Source organism: Pteropus medius, unplaced genomic scaffold (genome assembly GCF_902729225.1).
Source record: "Pteropus medius unplaced genomic scaffold, Ma_sr-lr_union100, whole genome shotgun sequence".
NCBI classification, from domain to species: Eukaryota; Metazoa; Chordata; class Mammalia; order Chiroptera; family Pteropodidae; genus Pteropus; species Pteropus medius.
The window spans coordinates 10,030,271-10,047,274 of NW_024340701.1; the positions used below are offsets into that span (position 1 = coordinate 10,030,271).

Genomic DNA, 17,004 nt, shown 5'->3' on the forward strand with positions numbered 1-17,004 from the left:
TGTGGTCAGCTAAGCAGCTTTGCTTTGGGCTATGGCAGGTAGATTGCGTCTGGATCTGGCTGAGCAACTCTGTTTCAACCTGAAGTTGTGTGGGTTTGCTGAGTTGTTCTGTTTCATGAGAATCTTTTCCTCAGGAACTAGAGGGCCAGTTAGAGCATATTCTTCTCATGGCAATAACAGAGGCATGAAAGGCATCTCTAAGTATCATGTCTTCAGACAACTGCATCTGAAAGCAGGAAGAGAAACAAGGATTCTCCTTGCATATCGTTTTAATTTCATCAGGGTAGATAAGCTAATAGAAGTTATCCAATAGACCTCCTTTGCTTCTCGTTTTCCAGAACTGGGTCCCATGTCCATCTCCAAGTGTATCCCTGGTAAAGGGAAAGAAATCGTCATAACAAAGACTTAGAAAAAATGCTTGTCGAGTGAATGGATTCTTATAGAATTTAGTAATCTTTCTTTAGTTTCCAGCATCACTTTTAGGAATAAGCAAAAAGCATAGATTTAGAGAAACTAAAAAGAAAAGAGAGAAAGAGAAAGAAAGAAAGAAAGAAAGAAAGAAAGAAAGAAAGAAAGAAAGAAAGAAAGAAAGAAAAAGAAAATAAATGAGTAGGGGAAGAGGAGAAAGAAGGATTCGATTTCATATTTTGCTTCCAACTCAGCTACTCAAATGCAATCGTATGATATCAGCAACACAGAGGGTTAACATGCCCAGAGTTTGAAGGATACTCCAGAGCTTTCCTAGCATGGGGATTCTTACTTCATAGTCAATGCAATAAAGGCAATTGCAGTGAGGAGCTTAAAATAATTATAGTAATAAGCTATAATTAGCTATTAATAATAATTAGGCATTACTAATACTTAAGTAGTACAAACTAAGTGCCAGGCACGTCTCTAATGGCTTTACACATGTAGATTCATTATTACGTGCTGCTTACGAAGACTGACGAGGCCAACTGGCCTCAATGAACCAGATGTCTTCATATTGAAATCCTTGTGTGGTCCCCTCCCACACTGATCCTGGGCTTTGCCATGGAATTTGTTTTGCCAATGGGATGTGAGCAAGCATGATATAAGTAGAAGCATTTTCTCTTAGAAGTCAACTGCTAGGCTGGAAAGTACTGTATGATGAGAGGACATGTAGTGAGAAACCCTGAAGGATGAGAAGCCACCACGCATGCTCCAGCTCCAGTTGAGCGCTCAGCTGAATGCAGCCCATGAGAGACCTTCCAGAGAATCTTGAGAAATAACTAATCAATGTTGTTTCCAGCCACTGAGTTTGGGGTGGTTCGTTACACAGCAATAGAAATGGAAACAATTGGTACAATGATTAAGTGCTAATGCCTTGGATGCTTTACCAGAAATATTTCATTTTCCTTTCTTACTGTTTATGATCAGCCAGAAAAGCTAAGGGGATGACTATGAACCTCATAGCATTCATTCATTTACAGAGCACCTGCTCTGTCCCAGGCAGTGTTCTGGGCACCAGGGATATTGCAGTGAGTACAGCCCTCCTTCATGATTTATGACATAGAGTCATCCTCCTTGATGCCCTATGAAAAGATTAAGGGAGGTCTCCAAATACATCATTTATTTTCTTCCTAACCTACTACATATCTGTCTTCCATCTAAATATCACTTTCGTATGCTTGCAATTCCAAAGATAGGGAGCATAGGCAGATTTTTAAAGTCAGACTAACTTGGCTTAAAATCCTCTTTCCCTCCTTCTTTCTTCTTCTGGTCTCGGTTTTCTCTCCTCTGGACTGGGTATAAGATTTCTCATCTATAATTAAAAGATTTTAAAAGAAAGATAAAAAAGAATTCTCATCTAAAGCTTTTGCAAAGATTATAAGTAAAGCATATAAATGTTAGTGTTCTTCTTTCTACCCCATAGATGGAAAACCTGGATCCAATTTCAACCAGAGGGCAGTTCGTGGGGCATCAGGTCTGTCCCTCTTCTGAATTCTAGGACCCTAACGATGATGAGAGTTTTGAACTTTGCTCCCCGGCATGCTCTATACCTGCCCTGACTCCTTGACCCCTTGCACAGGAAAGCCGAGCCTGTGATCTTTGACACTGGCCCCTCGCCCACAGAGTTTTACCACAGGCTCTCACGTACGCTATCTCAATTACCCTTACCAGCAGGCCTGCGAGGCAGGTGTTCTCAGCCTCATTTTACAGTTGAGATACCTGAGGCTCAGAAAGCTGAAGTGACTTTTGCAAGGTTACAAAGAAAATTAGTGGCTGAGCTTGCTTTGAAACCCAGACACCCTATGTCCTGCCTTAGGCTCTTTCTACTTTCTTTGTACCGCCTCCCTGCTGCATGCCACCACCACTCCCCTCCCAGGCTGCATGCTTTGTCACAGAGATGGTAGAGAAGTAAAACCCACAGCGTTCTCAAGAAAGGGAGGCACATGTGATTGTTTTCTTGCAACTGTATGTAGGAGGCATTAACATTCACCCGGGAGCTGCTGAAATCCACTCAACTGGAACTGAGACCAGAGAGAAGGGGACTGACCAAATTTGTTTACTGTAGGCTAATCTGGCTCTGTCTCTCACTCCACACAGCCTGGCTTTATGACTGAGGAGAAGGTCTAATTACAGACTGACAGCCCGGAGTGTCTCATGGGAATACAAGTCCTGAATAAAAGTATTAAGAGAGACTTGAGTGGTTTCGGAGAAAAAATATTTTACGTGTATTTTATATATTTTACATATATTTTACATATATGTATATATATATATACACACACACGCATATATGTAAAATATATAAAATACACGTAAAATATATATATATATATACACAAACACACACACATATATATATATACATAATTGTTTCCTAGTTCTGTAGATTTAAGGGGGGTGCTTTAGATCAGGATTATAGAAGCATATGATTTCAGACTGGAGGAGAATGAGGTCCAGAGAAGTCAAGTGACTGTCCCAAGGTCATGCAATGCAATCCTGTACAAGTTGGCATTGAATCCAGAGGTCTGACTCTGGAGCTTCTGAGTTCTCACCATTTCCTCTTGCCCCCAGGCATTTCCCCTGCTGTGACAGGTGCATGGAGTTCCAGTCCCTAGGAGTCAGCTTCTAAGCTTGTTTCTCTGCTTCCAATCTCAGCCTTCTCTGGTCCATCCTCCATGTGCCCCCACAGTACAAAGTACAAGTCTGCTCATGGAGCTCCGTTGTTTCAATATGTTCAGTAACCCCACCACATCCTTAAGAATGGAATCTAAATCTTAGTCTTGGCCCCCCAAAAGCTCTTTGGTGTGGCCTTTGTCTGTCCTCTACTCATCCCACCAGATAGCTGGTTGATCCCCAAACCAGCCATTATCCCTTTGCATCTTTGAAGTTTCATTTATGCCGGTTCCTCTATCTTCCTCTCCCTGTATAAAGAAACTTCTACCTGCCCACATGCCTTTTTCAAAGCCCAACGCAGCCTTTCATGAATGTTCCTAGCTTGGCCCCCTACAGATCTCCATGGTGCTCCATCTGGGGCATGGCACTGTGATGCCAGGGGCTGTTTAGTGCCCACCAAAATACTTAACCCTAAGCCTTGTTGGGATGAATGTAATAACTGGTTACAATTTACAGCTACTTTGTAATACAATAGTGAACAAAATGGGCTTGATCAGCCTCCCAGAGCTTATATTTTGATTGATCGATCTACTAGGTCACTGTTGTTTTGAGGTTTAAAGGCCACGATATCTTCCAGAAGCCTCATTTAAGCAGTAAATACCTGTGGCCCAATAACATAGAGATGCCTAAAACACACAGAAAATGGCACACACAAAGGTCTCATGTATCAGTTTCTCAGTGACCCTCACCCCATTATTGACTCCTCAGACAGCACTGTAGCACCAGCTGAGAATAAGCCCCGACCTCCACGGTCCCAGAAGCGTGTTTCTGGAGCAGAAGGCCATGACAGAGGGAGCAGGAAGTGAGAGGATTATAAAGAGAAACAGCATCCATCATGATTTTACCTGGAAATGGCTAATTGAAGTAAATTCAACGAACACTTAATAGTCATTAGGTATGTATATGTACATGGGTGTGAAATATAGATTATATTTCACATGTAAAAAATGTATATATATGTATATATATGTATAGTTGCCATCAAACCCATGATACAGGAGGGGCAATTAAGAAAGGATGATGAAATAACTTGTTCGAAGTTGTATAATTGATTGAGGTTGGTGCTGGGATTTCAATCCAGGCATATTAGACTTAAAAGGTACTATCTTCCTACTGTGCTACATAAAACACAAGTATGGAGCACCTACTATGCGCCAGCACTGGGAACAGAAAGGTGATTTAAAATACGGCCCCTGCCCCCAAGAAGCTCCCAGCGGAGTGGAGGAATAGAAAGTGGCCAGAGCTCTCCATGTGATGCAGGCAGGGAATGCAGGAGAGAATGCTGTGGGAGGAGATTCCCACTGACACTGTTTAGAATTGTCTGCACGTGGTGGTCATATAAAGCCAACCGACTTCTAGAGGGTTTTAGCATCGTTTTTAGTATCCGCTACCACGCTGCGGTCTCCCTTATTGCCTGCTTGTGGGGCACATGAAGTCGGGTAGACTGTGAGCTAGTTCCACTGGCTGACTCTCACACATCTGGTGCACAGAGACTCTGGGCCGGCACAGCCCTGCCTTCCAAGAGTTTGCAGAAATCACAAGTGGGACAAATCTCAAACCACGAAGTCAGTGGTCTTTTAGAGAGGGAGACATGGGCAGAGTGCTGTGGGAAAAGAGGGGGTACCCCGCACCATGCCGTGAGTAAAGAAGGCATCACAGAAGACAATCAATTGATGAAACCTGGAGAACTTACTCAGGTGTAAAATGGACTCTGGTTATTATTGCCACTAAAATCCAAGAGGAATTTCCCAGAGGACCACCCAGGCTGGGTCAGAGTTGCTTACAATGCTCAAAGCCTTTTTTTGAGGAAAGGTCTTTAATTTCTACACTAATGAGCCAAACACTGACCCCCTCTCATGCCACTCCTTCAATGCGAATGCAGAGCTTCCGCATGAAGTGGGAGTGTCGGGCATGCATTAGCCCACCCTTTGAGATCAGTTACTTAAACTAGCCCCACTTCACTCCCAGACGAAAACCCACCACTAATGTCTGTTGGCCACAGCCCAGGACTGATGAAAGCAATCAAGAGGAGAAGCAGACACCATAGACATGCAGTCTTACAAAGGGATGAGAAAGGAGGGTGGGGAAGTCAAGGCAGAGGACTGGGGACTCTCACATACTATCTGTGGACTCAGTGCCGATACCTAACACACACACACACATTTACCACGCATACACACACAACCACACACACATATCATATACCACACACACCACACACACACACATACACAACCACACACACATACCATACACCACACATACCCCCCACACACACACACACCTCTTGCTCCTGGGGGGATACCTCAAAGAAACTCACAAAACTGTCTGCTCTGTCATGGGTGTCTGCCAACCGGTAAGCTGCTTGAAGAAGCTTCGTTTGCTTCCGGCCATCGTGAGACTGCCCATGTTCAAGCTGAAGTTGCTGCATTGAGTTGGTCCCAAACTTTTCAGCACTTGAGGTGCTGGAATGGTACTAGAACCTCTACTCATTTGTTACCTGGGCCTTGTTGCGGAAATCATTCTCTCAGCTTCTGCGGTAGCATCCTCCCTCCAGAAGGCCTCGAAATCAGCTCAGGAGGGCACTTGAACGAGGACCTCCAACACTCCATCCTCTGCCATTGTTCTCTCTACCAGGCCCCTCCTTTCTTCCACTTTCTTCTGCATTGTACTAAATGAAAGCTCTCTTATGAAAGGAGGCGAAGAGATACTGGGAAGGAGGAGCAGAGAGAGGACAAGCGCTGTTGAAATAAACAAGCAACAACTGTTCAAAATCCCCTTTGAGGATAAATTTCCTCGTTTATTCTTCAGCTCTTCAATCCTATCCTGATAGGTATTATTTTATCCATTTTACAGATAAAGAAACTAGGCTAGGAGACAATAACTGGTTACTGGTGCTTTCTGACCTACAGCTGTGTTCTTTCCATTCTAGCAAATTGCCTCTATTTGCATTAGATGTGCAGAATTTTGATCTCCTATCTGCATTGGGCGAGCTGCAGGCCCAGCACAGAAGGAATGTAGCATAGACTTTCTAAAGCTTTTCAGAGAGCACAGACCTGGATGCCACCCTGCAGTGGCAGTCTGGGATAACACGGGACATGTTCCGCTCCGAGGCCATAACTCACGAGCTGACTTAGATAGTGGAAAGTGTTTCCCTAAGACAAGCAATGTGTCTTCGAAATGAATTGCCATCTCACTGTCTACTCTGCATAGTGTTTTATAACTATCTATCTTTGATCACAGAATACTACAATTAAGGTGAAATCCACATATGCAAACCTAAAAATGTTTTGGCATTTCTCATTCATCTTAGAGCATCCTGGCTCAAGGCAAATGAGTGTCCCACCCCCATTCCAACAGACACACACACACACACACAAACCACACTTAGTCACAGGGTGTGAAATGATCCCATTTGACTTAGCTTTTTCTCTTTTGATCCTGCCTGTGATTCTCTCTCCATTCACTTTATTTAGCTTTCTTTGTCCTCTGGAAATGATATTCGTTCTCTGAGCTAAGGCATAATCAGCAGAGAACTGGACTTGGAGATAGAAGACCCTGGTCTTAGTCCGGATATACCGCTCAGTAGTTGTGTGACCAGACCAAAAGAGATTTCAGATTTTAAAGTTGAACAGGTTATAGATCCATGACTCTGAGAATCACCAGCTGTGCAATTGCTGGCAAATTACTTAACCACTCTGAAATTCAATACCTCATCTTCAAAACAGCAATCTTATTATTAGCCTTTCGAGGTCACTGTGAAGATTAGATTAAAAAAATTTTTTTTTACATCATGTGATGTGAAAGACATACGGCCTGGTACTCTATATATCTTGCTTCTATTTTCCACCTTAGTCGCCATCTCTCTGACTCCCAGGATTCTCTTCATCAAGGGTCCCCAATCCCCAGGCCACAGGCCAGTACCAGTCTGTGGCCTGTTAGGAACTGGGCTGCACAGCAGGAGGTGAATGGCAGGCGAACAAGTGAAGTTTCATCTGTATTTGCAGCTGCTCCCCAGTGCTAACATCACCACCTCAGCTCCACCTCAGATCATCAGGCACTAGCTTCTCATAGGAGCACCGCTCCCTGGTGCCAAAAAGATTGGGGACTGCTGCTTTTCATAATAATATTTATCTTACAAGATTATTTTGAAGATCGTATGAGAAAATACACCTAAAAGTGTTATAAAATAGTAAATGATTTTAAGTAATTCATTTGCTAATTCACCCAATCAACACTTATTAAAGATTCAGTATTAAGTGATACGTGTTTCTAAAGAATAATGACACAATTTATCCTAAAGAAATTTTCATTTTCAAGAAATATCCTACTTCCTTAGAAAAACATAATATGAGGCAAAAATGAAAAGTGCTGGTAACGTCTTTATAAGGTTCAAAGATCACCAGGAGATACCTTCCAGATAAGGCCATTAACCAAGGATCAGTGATGGGCCTGCTATTTGAGAAGACACTTGGCAGAAGGGTAGGAGACAACGAGTAAAGGAAGTTCAGGCGGAGGGTCCAGCAAGATCTAAGTCATGGCCCTGAGCAAGTGAGGGAGGTAAGGGGAGCCCAGACTACAATGTGGAGAGTAATTAGAGGGTTGTGGTTGATAAGATTGCACAGGTGGGTTGGACCCATGTATGGAGGAATTTGAACTTCTCATTTTATGGACAATGCGGGAGCCATTGAAGGTTTCTGTGCAGGAGAACAATGTTGTTGAAGCCAGTTTTCTTGAAGACAAATTCAGCAACGACATACAGGGAGGTTTGGAGTGAGGAGGAATCAGAGGCCCACTAGGAGTCTGTTATGATAATGTCAGAGAGAGCCGAGGCTCTGAAATGGATCAAAGGAAGGGAGAATGAAGAAGAAAAGCTTGGATGGAAAATATTACAGAGGAAATCTAACAGAATTTAAGTGACCATGTTGAGTGATGGAGGATGACACAGGTGAGCAGAGGTTAAGGAAGAGTCCTGAACACTACTGAGGTCTTGGGTAAGAAGAAAGGCATTGGAGAAATCTCAAGAAGGAGATGGTCTAAGAAGGAAGACAATATTGTTTACGTGCAAAAAGAAGAAAATTCACCAGAATTACAAAGTTCAAGAGAAGGAAGACAAGACTTTTTGTGGGGCAGTGTTTCCCAACCTTGGTACTATTGACATTTTGAGTTAGATAATTCTTTGCTGTGGGGCTGTCCTGTGCATCACAGGATGTTTAGCAGCATCCCTGTCCTCTACCCACTAGATGCCAGTAGCACAACCTCCAAAGCTGTGGCAGGCACAAATGTCTCTGGTCATTGCCAAATGTCCCCTAAGGGCCAGAATCACCCCTAGTTAAGACATTGTTGTAGGGAGAGGTCTGTTCCCCATGCGAAAAGCCTGTATCCTGATAATGTTTAATGTCTGGATGAAAAGTGAAAAGCCCATTCAACTACCCATATTTCTCAGGCTCCAGATGTTTGGCAGTACATTGTAAAACTTCCATGTAACAGTATTTCCTACGTTTTGCTGGCTATTTATGGCCGAGCTGATATACCAGTATTAGCCTTGTTTCAATCTTGTAAAACAAATTGATCTGACTTCAGAAGTTTTAAGAGTCACTCAAAAAAGACCATGAATTCTGGAATTGTATCTTGGTTTGGCTTATGCCTCGTTTTGAAAATAAGCTCCCTTTGCTAGCTGGTATTGGTTAAATAAATATCATCCTTTCTTCAATCATATGGATATTGTTTTTCAAAAGGTCTGAAGGACAGTGGCCTTTGGTGTCTGGGATTTTAGGGTGTTTGGCTAATCAATAATCCTAGTAACTAATTAACCGCATCTGGATGAGAATTGAGTGAGTTCCATTAGTTTCAAACATTAGATCTTATGGGTCCCAGCTTGTAGACATCTTATACCCCAACTCCCTGAATAGATTGTTTATTCATTCTAGGTAATACAAGGTGTAGCTTTTGGATGAGATGTTTGCTGTTGCTTTCTTCATCTTGTCTTTGATGACTTGTCACCCTGGGGTAACCATCCAGGAGAAGGTGAACTGGTAAGTCAGCCATGCCTCTGCAAAATTTGTACATGAAAATCACCCGGTGGGGAACTAAGATACTTTCATGTTTGCAACAGGCTGTTGTAGGTTGGAATGTGACCTTTTTTTTACGCTATTACTAATTCAGTGGAAGACTAGTGAGCAGTGAAAAAAAGTGTGCACTTGGAGTCACAGGGGCCTGTATGCAAATCATAGCTCTAATACTCAGGAGTTGGGTAATCTGGAGGAAATCAATTTCTTTGAGCTTTAGTTTCCCTATCTGTAAAATAAGACTAATAATGTTTCTTCCATAAGAGTTAACAAAGATGAAATAAGATTCTGGATATGAAATATACTAAGTTTAATAAATAATAGTTCCCTTGAATAATGTTGGACATTATTGTTGGACATTAATGTTGAACATTAACTTCTTATCTGTTTGTGAATCATAAGAATATCTGACTCATAGCGTTCGAGGGAGGATAAAATTAGATAATGTATGGAAAATCATCCTGGGAAAGATAGGAAACTATAGAGAGTCTATGTAATTTCATAGAAACGAGATCCTCTTTTGCAGTGAGGTAATGGAAGTGATATTTTCATATGTACATTGCATTTTGCCCATTCCATTTCCTTGATTTTCTAACCTGGCCTTATGTTTTTTATATCTCAACAGTAAGTATTTTGTGGTGCTTAAACTGCTCCTTAATTTCACCTTTGAGACAGTTTTTAAACAGTCCATACTCTCAAACATTGAAGATTGTAATTAGAGTTATGTTATTCAAATTCTTGTTGGATAATTCAATTTTGAATCATTATTGCTTTTAAATGGTAGAGCTAGAGAGATTTTCTTTAACAGTTCAGAAGGGGAGAAAGCATTTTTATAAGCAGTTAATTTGCAACTTGTATTTAAAGCAAACACAATTTTGAAAAAAAATCAGAAAATTCATCTCTAATAATTAGAAGATAAAAGCAAGAAAATTGTGGTTAAGGAAATCTCTGTTGAGATACTCTTAATTATAAAAGCTTATCATTGTAATCCTTTTTGAAAATGAACAAAGAGTCCTGATGTTTGATGAACTTATCAAATAAGACAGACCAGTGAAGAGGCAAATTTGAAACCAAGGCAAAAGAGAACCAATTAAATACTTTACAAAGTGCTAAAGTAGGAAATCACAAGGTCTTTCTGTTTAATGCCTGGCTTTGAAAACAGAAAACTACATGGTGAAATAACCTTACTGGGTTCAAATTCTGGCACTGGCATTTCTTATTTACGTGCTCTCAGGCTAGTTATTTAAGTTTTCTGAGCTATAAAATGGGAGGAAAGCAAGAGGGAGAATTAAATGCATGGAAAGCATTTAGAACAATGCCTGGTTCTTAGCAAGCATTCAGTGAAAGCTGTTGCCAGTGGTCTTGTATGATTGCTATTGTCATTTGGGGTGTTTCCATTTTCTCTGATGGTTGACGAAAATTAGAACAAATTTATAATGTGCCAGTTGTCATGGATCCTCTAGACTAGTCGGTGATTTCAAACACAAAAAAACAACGATGGCGCCCCTTTTTCCCAAGTAAAATCTTACATCATCATCATTGTTTTAAAATGTTTTTCTCAAACAACCCCATTTTTTTCCTATTATGACTTTATAAAAAGAAAACGGTAAACATGAGCTTATAAAACTAAAAGCGTATCTTAGAAATGAAGAAGTAGATCATACGTTTTCAATGTTAGGGTTCATGTAAGATTTATTAAATGTTCTAGGTGTGCTAGGTGGTAATCTAGACAGATAATGACCCTACCCTCATGAAATTTAATTGTAGTGATCGAGTCAGTCAATAAACATGCAAACAAAACATTTTAATAAAATTTGTGATAAATATTATGAAAGAAACAAATAGGGCCTTTTGATAGAAGACATCGGAGCAATCTGAAGATAGGTTGGTTAGGGGGCTCTCTGCGGGGATGGCATTTACACTGAGATATGAAGGAGAGTAAGGAGAAACCACGTGATGAGCAGAGGAGAATGGAGAGATCAGCATGTGCTACACCCTATCTTGGGAAATGGCTTGTCATGTTTGTGGACCTGAAGGATGGGAGGAGCATGGGAGCAGGGGATTGTGCCATGAGAGGATGTCAAAGAGGTAAGTGGAGGCCAGATAGCAGAGAGCCCAGGGTACAACGATGGGGAAGTTGGATTTTAGTCTATATGTCATAGAAAACAAAGAAACAAACAAAAAGAAAACACCGGAGGGTCTTGTGAAAGAGGGATAGTATCCGATTTCTAATTTTAAAAATATTATGCTGATGCGGAGAAGGAAGTGGAGAAAGGGGAAGTGGAAGGTCTTAGCCCGCTGGAGGCCACAGCAATTATCTGGGTGAGAGCTAATGGTGCCTTAAATTAGGACAAAGGCGGTAGAGATAGGCAGAAGGGAAGATATTTGAGATACATTTCGAAGGTAAAATTGAAAGAAATTTCCCAAGGACTGGGTGTGGAGGGTGAGGGGAAGAAAGAAACTAAAGACCACTGCTAGGTATCTATCTGCCTTGAGCAACTATGTGTTATGGCAGTTCCACTTACTGAGGTGGGTAAAAACGAGAGAGGAGCTGGTGAAAAGAAGAAAATTAAGAGTTTATATTTGGAGCCATTAAATTTGCCATGCCTGAGAAGTACCTAATGGAGATATAAATTAGGCAGTTGGATAAACAAAGCAGGATTTCAGAGGAGTGGTTTAGGTTGAAGATCTAAATTTAGGAGGCGTTAATATAGATGGTATGCGAAGGCCAGGACATGCATCTTACTTTCTAAGGAGTAAGAAAAGCAGAAAGCAAAAAGAAAAGCAAGACTGCACCTCGAAGAATTCCAGTTTTTAGAGAAGTCAGGAGAACTGGTAACCGAGGTAGGAAGGGAGCAAGGAAGTGTGGTGTTGAGACCCAAGAGAGAAAGACTTCAAGAAGGAAACAGTGGTTAACAGAGGGCACATGAGACCAAGCCAGACAACTCTCCACTGGGTTCAGCAACATGGAAGTCACTGGAGACTCAGTGCTTTCAAAGTCCAATTTAAAATACTTCAGTTTCACGACATCGTTTCCATGTAACAGAATAGAACTGACTCAAGATGATATAATTAGTGACAATCAGCTTCGAATATAAGCTGAACCAACTTATTAGGTGGCCTCCTGGCAATAATCGGTGTTAAGACCTCTGACCTTCTAGTTTAGGACTGGTAGTCAATTAATTATTTTGTGTTCTAAGTTGCTGAGGTGGCCTCATACTGGGTCAAGCATTTGACTCGCAAGTTGTATGTTCGACTCCAGGTTTTATGCCCTTTGTCCAAAAAGCCACCTTGTTTAAAAAGGCGGATGGGAAGCATCACACTAGTCCACAGATCTATAAAGGGCAGGTATTCAATATATTTTTGACAAATATGGAGAGGTTTGATGAGCATGTATAGGGTTGAGAAAGTTAGAGATAAGAAACTAACATGTATGTTAGGCTTGTGCTCAAGGCTTTACATATATTATCTCACTCTATCTATAAAAGAGTTTCACAAGATATAATCCCTGCTTTTTAGCTGTAAGAAAATTGAAGTTTAGTCAGAAACAGGATTTAAATGCATGTTCAGGGGACTCTAAATCTTTTTTAAAATTACAACAGTGTTTCTTAACTATGTTACATAGTCTTACACATGTTAGATGAAAAAAGAAATGAACTGTGTTCCAAAAATTGGGTTGATACTGGGTTAAGTAAAATGCAGAACTTCTCAGAGCCCTTATATGTTATTGGGCATTTTAAATATCCAAAAGTAATGTGCTGTATGTAGTTTATCCAAAAGTATTTATCTATGAAATTTTTCTTCTTTTCCCTTCCATCTCAGGTGCACATCTCAGGAATTAGTACTCCACAGAACAAACTTTGAGAAATCCTGCAATAGCACTATGTTGACTTGTATAATTCCACAGAGGAAAAAACTAAAAGCCAGATAGTTAAATAAACATGAATATAGTAGCACAGCAAGGTACATGTAAACTAAAAACTAGAATCAAAGACTCTCGAATCCCAGTGCTCAATACTAAAATGTCTCATTGCTTGAGTAGATTTTCGGTAGCTGGGAGATACTTTAAAACTATTTGCTAAGATTTACTAGCCCACAGATTTATTAATGTCTCCTTAAGTAATTGAAAAAAAAATGATATGATGCTTTGGGAAAGCCATTTGGCTATATGTGTCATAAACTTTAAATCACTCATATGCTTCAACTCAGCCATCCCATTCTATAGGATATATTTTCATTAAGCAACTAGAATACAGAAAAACTGGGTGCTCAATAGTCTAATCGTTTGACATTAGGTGAGTGGAATGATGTGTAGCCATCATAGTTTACATTCTGCTACAATATCAAGTGCTAGGATATAAGATGCAACCATCATTATGACTTCAACTATGTTATTAAAATAAAGAGTGACAGGAAATGTAACAAAATATTAATGGTGATAGGACTTGGGTCAGTTTTTTTCTTTTATAATCTTTTCCATGTTCTCTTTAATGAGAATGTATTGCTTTTATAATCAGGAAAAAATACACTACATTAAAAAATTCATTGAGATGATAAGAGAAAATGCTGGTCATATTGATATTGGCTAGAAGGTTGGAGCCTTGTAATGACTTAATGAATGGTCCTTGTGTACCTTCTGTACTCTTGCCTCAGTGATAGCATTACTGTGTGTGCCTCTGTCTAGACATCATGTCACAAAGCTTTTAAAACTATGGCAACACAGCACTGCTCTGACTAGGCTTTTGCTTCTATCCATTAATACTGTTTCCTTCCATTTTGACATCATAATGCAGTCTCTGTGGGCTTACAATGACATTATCTTGACAGTTCTACAGTGAGATGCAGAACTAATGCTGGAGTCATTTTCTGCTTTCAATCCTTCACTCTGTACCTGCTCTCCCACCTTTTGGTGATTAGAATCCTTGTCTTTCTCCATGTTCCTGTGCTTCAAACTTTTATTATTAGGATAATCTATTGGCAAAATGACATGTAGACCAAACCTTGAGCCATTTGAATGTCTAGATAGCAGCATTATTTAATTATATTTTAACTAGAAATTAGGTTGAAATGAATCTTGGAATAATGCCATTCTAGTTCCATAAATTAGTAACATTCTTTTCCTTCGTTCTTGCCTACCTACTTTCCTTCTTCCCTTCCTTCTTTCTTTCCTCCCTAACACCTTCCTTTTATCCCTTCTTCCCTCCCTTCCTTCTTTTTTTTCCCCTAAATATTTACTGAGCAGCTTCCTTGAGTCTGACACTATAACTTCAATAGTGAACATACAGATAGTACCTGCTTTCATAAAATTTACAATCTCCTGGAGAAAACAGAAATTATATAAATATTACAAAGGTGATAATTAAGTGTTGAGAAGAAGATGTGCAGAGCTTGATCAAATCCTATGAAGGGAAGTATCTAAATAGTCTGAGCAATGTTTCCCTAAGGGATTGAAGTTTATGAAAAATAGATATCTCTGAGTTAAACACATAAAGAGGTAGATTAGTTGGATTCATTTGGGACTGAGTTATAGACGTAGATGTGATCAAAAGAATGGGGTCCAAAAATTTAAGATATAGGTTAGATTTTTAAATTATGGATCATGGAATCAAAACTAGATATAAAGGGAAATGAAAGAAGGGGAGGTCTTATTGATGGAGAGACAGCTTAGGTGTCAAGAGAATGAAGGCCCCAGTGAGGTCCAAACAGAAGTACAGTAGGAATCCTTGAGCATCTAAGATAGATGAGAGGAGGCTGTGGAGCTCACAATCACTATTCACAGGTGACTCATGAATTAGTGATTTGGAGGAGGAGCTGTTTCAGAAAGTTGGAAGGTCCAGGAGGTGACCATGGAAGATAGTGGAGTAAAGAAAAAGATCATCAGAGATGAAGAAAGGGAGCAAATGAAAGGGCAAAGTATTGGATGGCTCATTTTTATGGATGATGAGGTCCTCCAGAGCAATCAAAGGAAGTGAGATAGAGAGGAATATTGTGAGCTGAGCACTGAAATTTTATTTGAGGGGATAGTAGAGGTAGAGTTATATACTAGCATCATTTTATAGATCAGAGTTTCTCAAAGTATGGTCTATAGACCCCAGGGAGTCCCTAAGATCTTTTCAGGGGGGGTCTGTGAGGTTCAAAGAAATATTACAATGATACTAAGACATTTGCCCTTTTAAAAACTACGGCAACATAGCACTGCTCTGTCTAGGTGTTGCTTCCATCCATTAAAACCGTTTTCTTCCATTTTGACATCATAACGCAGTCTCTGTAGGCTTACAATGACAAAATCTTGATAATTCTATAGTGAGATGCAGATATTTGCACCAATGCTACAAAAGTAATGGCAGTAATGGCAGATAAAACTACTGTGTCCTTGATACAAATCAAGGCTGTGACACCAAAATCACAGGAAAGAAATTAAGTTTTACTCAAGGAAGTCTTTTTTGAAACAGTAAAAATTATTAATTTTACTAAACCTCAATTTTTAAATACATGTTATTTAAACATTTTGAATTTAAAATGAGAAGAACATAAAGAATTGCTTTTGCACTGAAGTATGATGGCTGTCTTGAGAAAAAGCAGTCATTTGAGTTGTAAGTCCAAGTAGCTGCCTTTTTTCCTGGAACATCACTTATACTCAACAGGATAACTGCCACACTGCAGTTATTCAGGCTTAGATATTTGGCAGACATTGTCTCAAAGATGAACAGAAAGCCTATAACATCAAGGAAACCAAATAATATTATTTGTTACCAATGACAAAATTTGAACTTTCAAGCAAAAAATTAAAATTTTATAAAACATATCCACTACTATGAGCTTGATGAGATCATTGGTGATATTAATAAATTTGACCTTTTATATTATATAACAATGTGTTAATATTTTTAAAGTATACATACTCAGTGAACCATTATTTTTCAAATTTCCCATGCCTGATATTACAAAAATCATGTATGAGTGTCAGATCTTTTCAAAGTGTATATAAACCAATGAATTTTAACATCACAGAGTATAAAAAATTCATTGATATGCTTTCAGATTCCACATTGTAACTAATATTTAAGAAATTACCACTTGTCAAGTTTTGGTGTAGTATCAAAGAAACATATCCACAGTTATCTGAAAAGACTATTAAAATACTCCTCAACTCCATAAATTTTTCAGTTTCATAAATACATCAGGCTGGATTTTCTTCATAGACTTCAACCAAAGCAACATAAAATAACAGATTGAATGAAAAAGCAGAAATGAGAATCCTGATGCTTTTGGCTAAAGCAGACATTAAAGATATTTGCAAAAATATAGATCAATGATATTTCTTTCACTAATTATTATTCTTAGAAAATGCATTTTTTAGTAAAATGTTATATATGGTAACATGTAGTGCATTTATTATTATAATTTTAAATGATTACATATATATTTTAAATTTTTCTCAGTTCTTATTTTGAATCTTGTGAGTATTGATATATCTAGCCCACTGAAACAGAAGCTCTTTGGAGCACTCAATAACGTGTTAGAATGTAAAAGGGTCCTGGGACCCAAGTTTGAGAACCAGTGTTAAAGATGAATATCACTTTCCTGACTATCTCATGGCTCCTTGTCTAGGGTCTCAATCTAGATGTCATCATTCACCATGAGCTGCTCATGACATAATTATGATGACATTTAAATCACTATTTTCTCTATACCAGGGAGATAATTGTGCCATTCATCACAGCAGAGGCTGCCTGGCTATGAGAGGCTGTGTCAGTTGTGGTGGTAACAGACAATCTTCCTATTTTGTCCA

The 17,004-nt window shown here is 39.5% G+C and overlaps 1 protein-coding gene across 1 annotated transcript in view; it reads left to right on the forward strand.

The window, feature by feature from the left end:
* The first annotated feature begins 8,994 nt into the window (after nt 1–8,994).
* Nucleotides 8,995–17,004, forward strand: part of C8A (complement C8 alpha chain) — a 52,293-nt gene continuing 44,283 nt past the window's right edge. Inside the window, exon 1 of the mRNA XM_039887384.1 lies at nt 8,995–9,179. Coding sequence (XP_039743318.1) covers nt 9,103–9,179 — 77 coding nt within the window. The 5' untranslated portion in view covers nt 8,995–9,102. The remainder of the gene's footprint in view (nt 9,180–17,004) is intronic.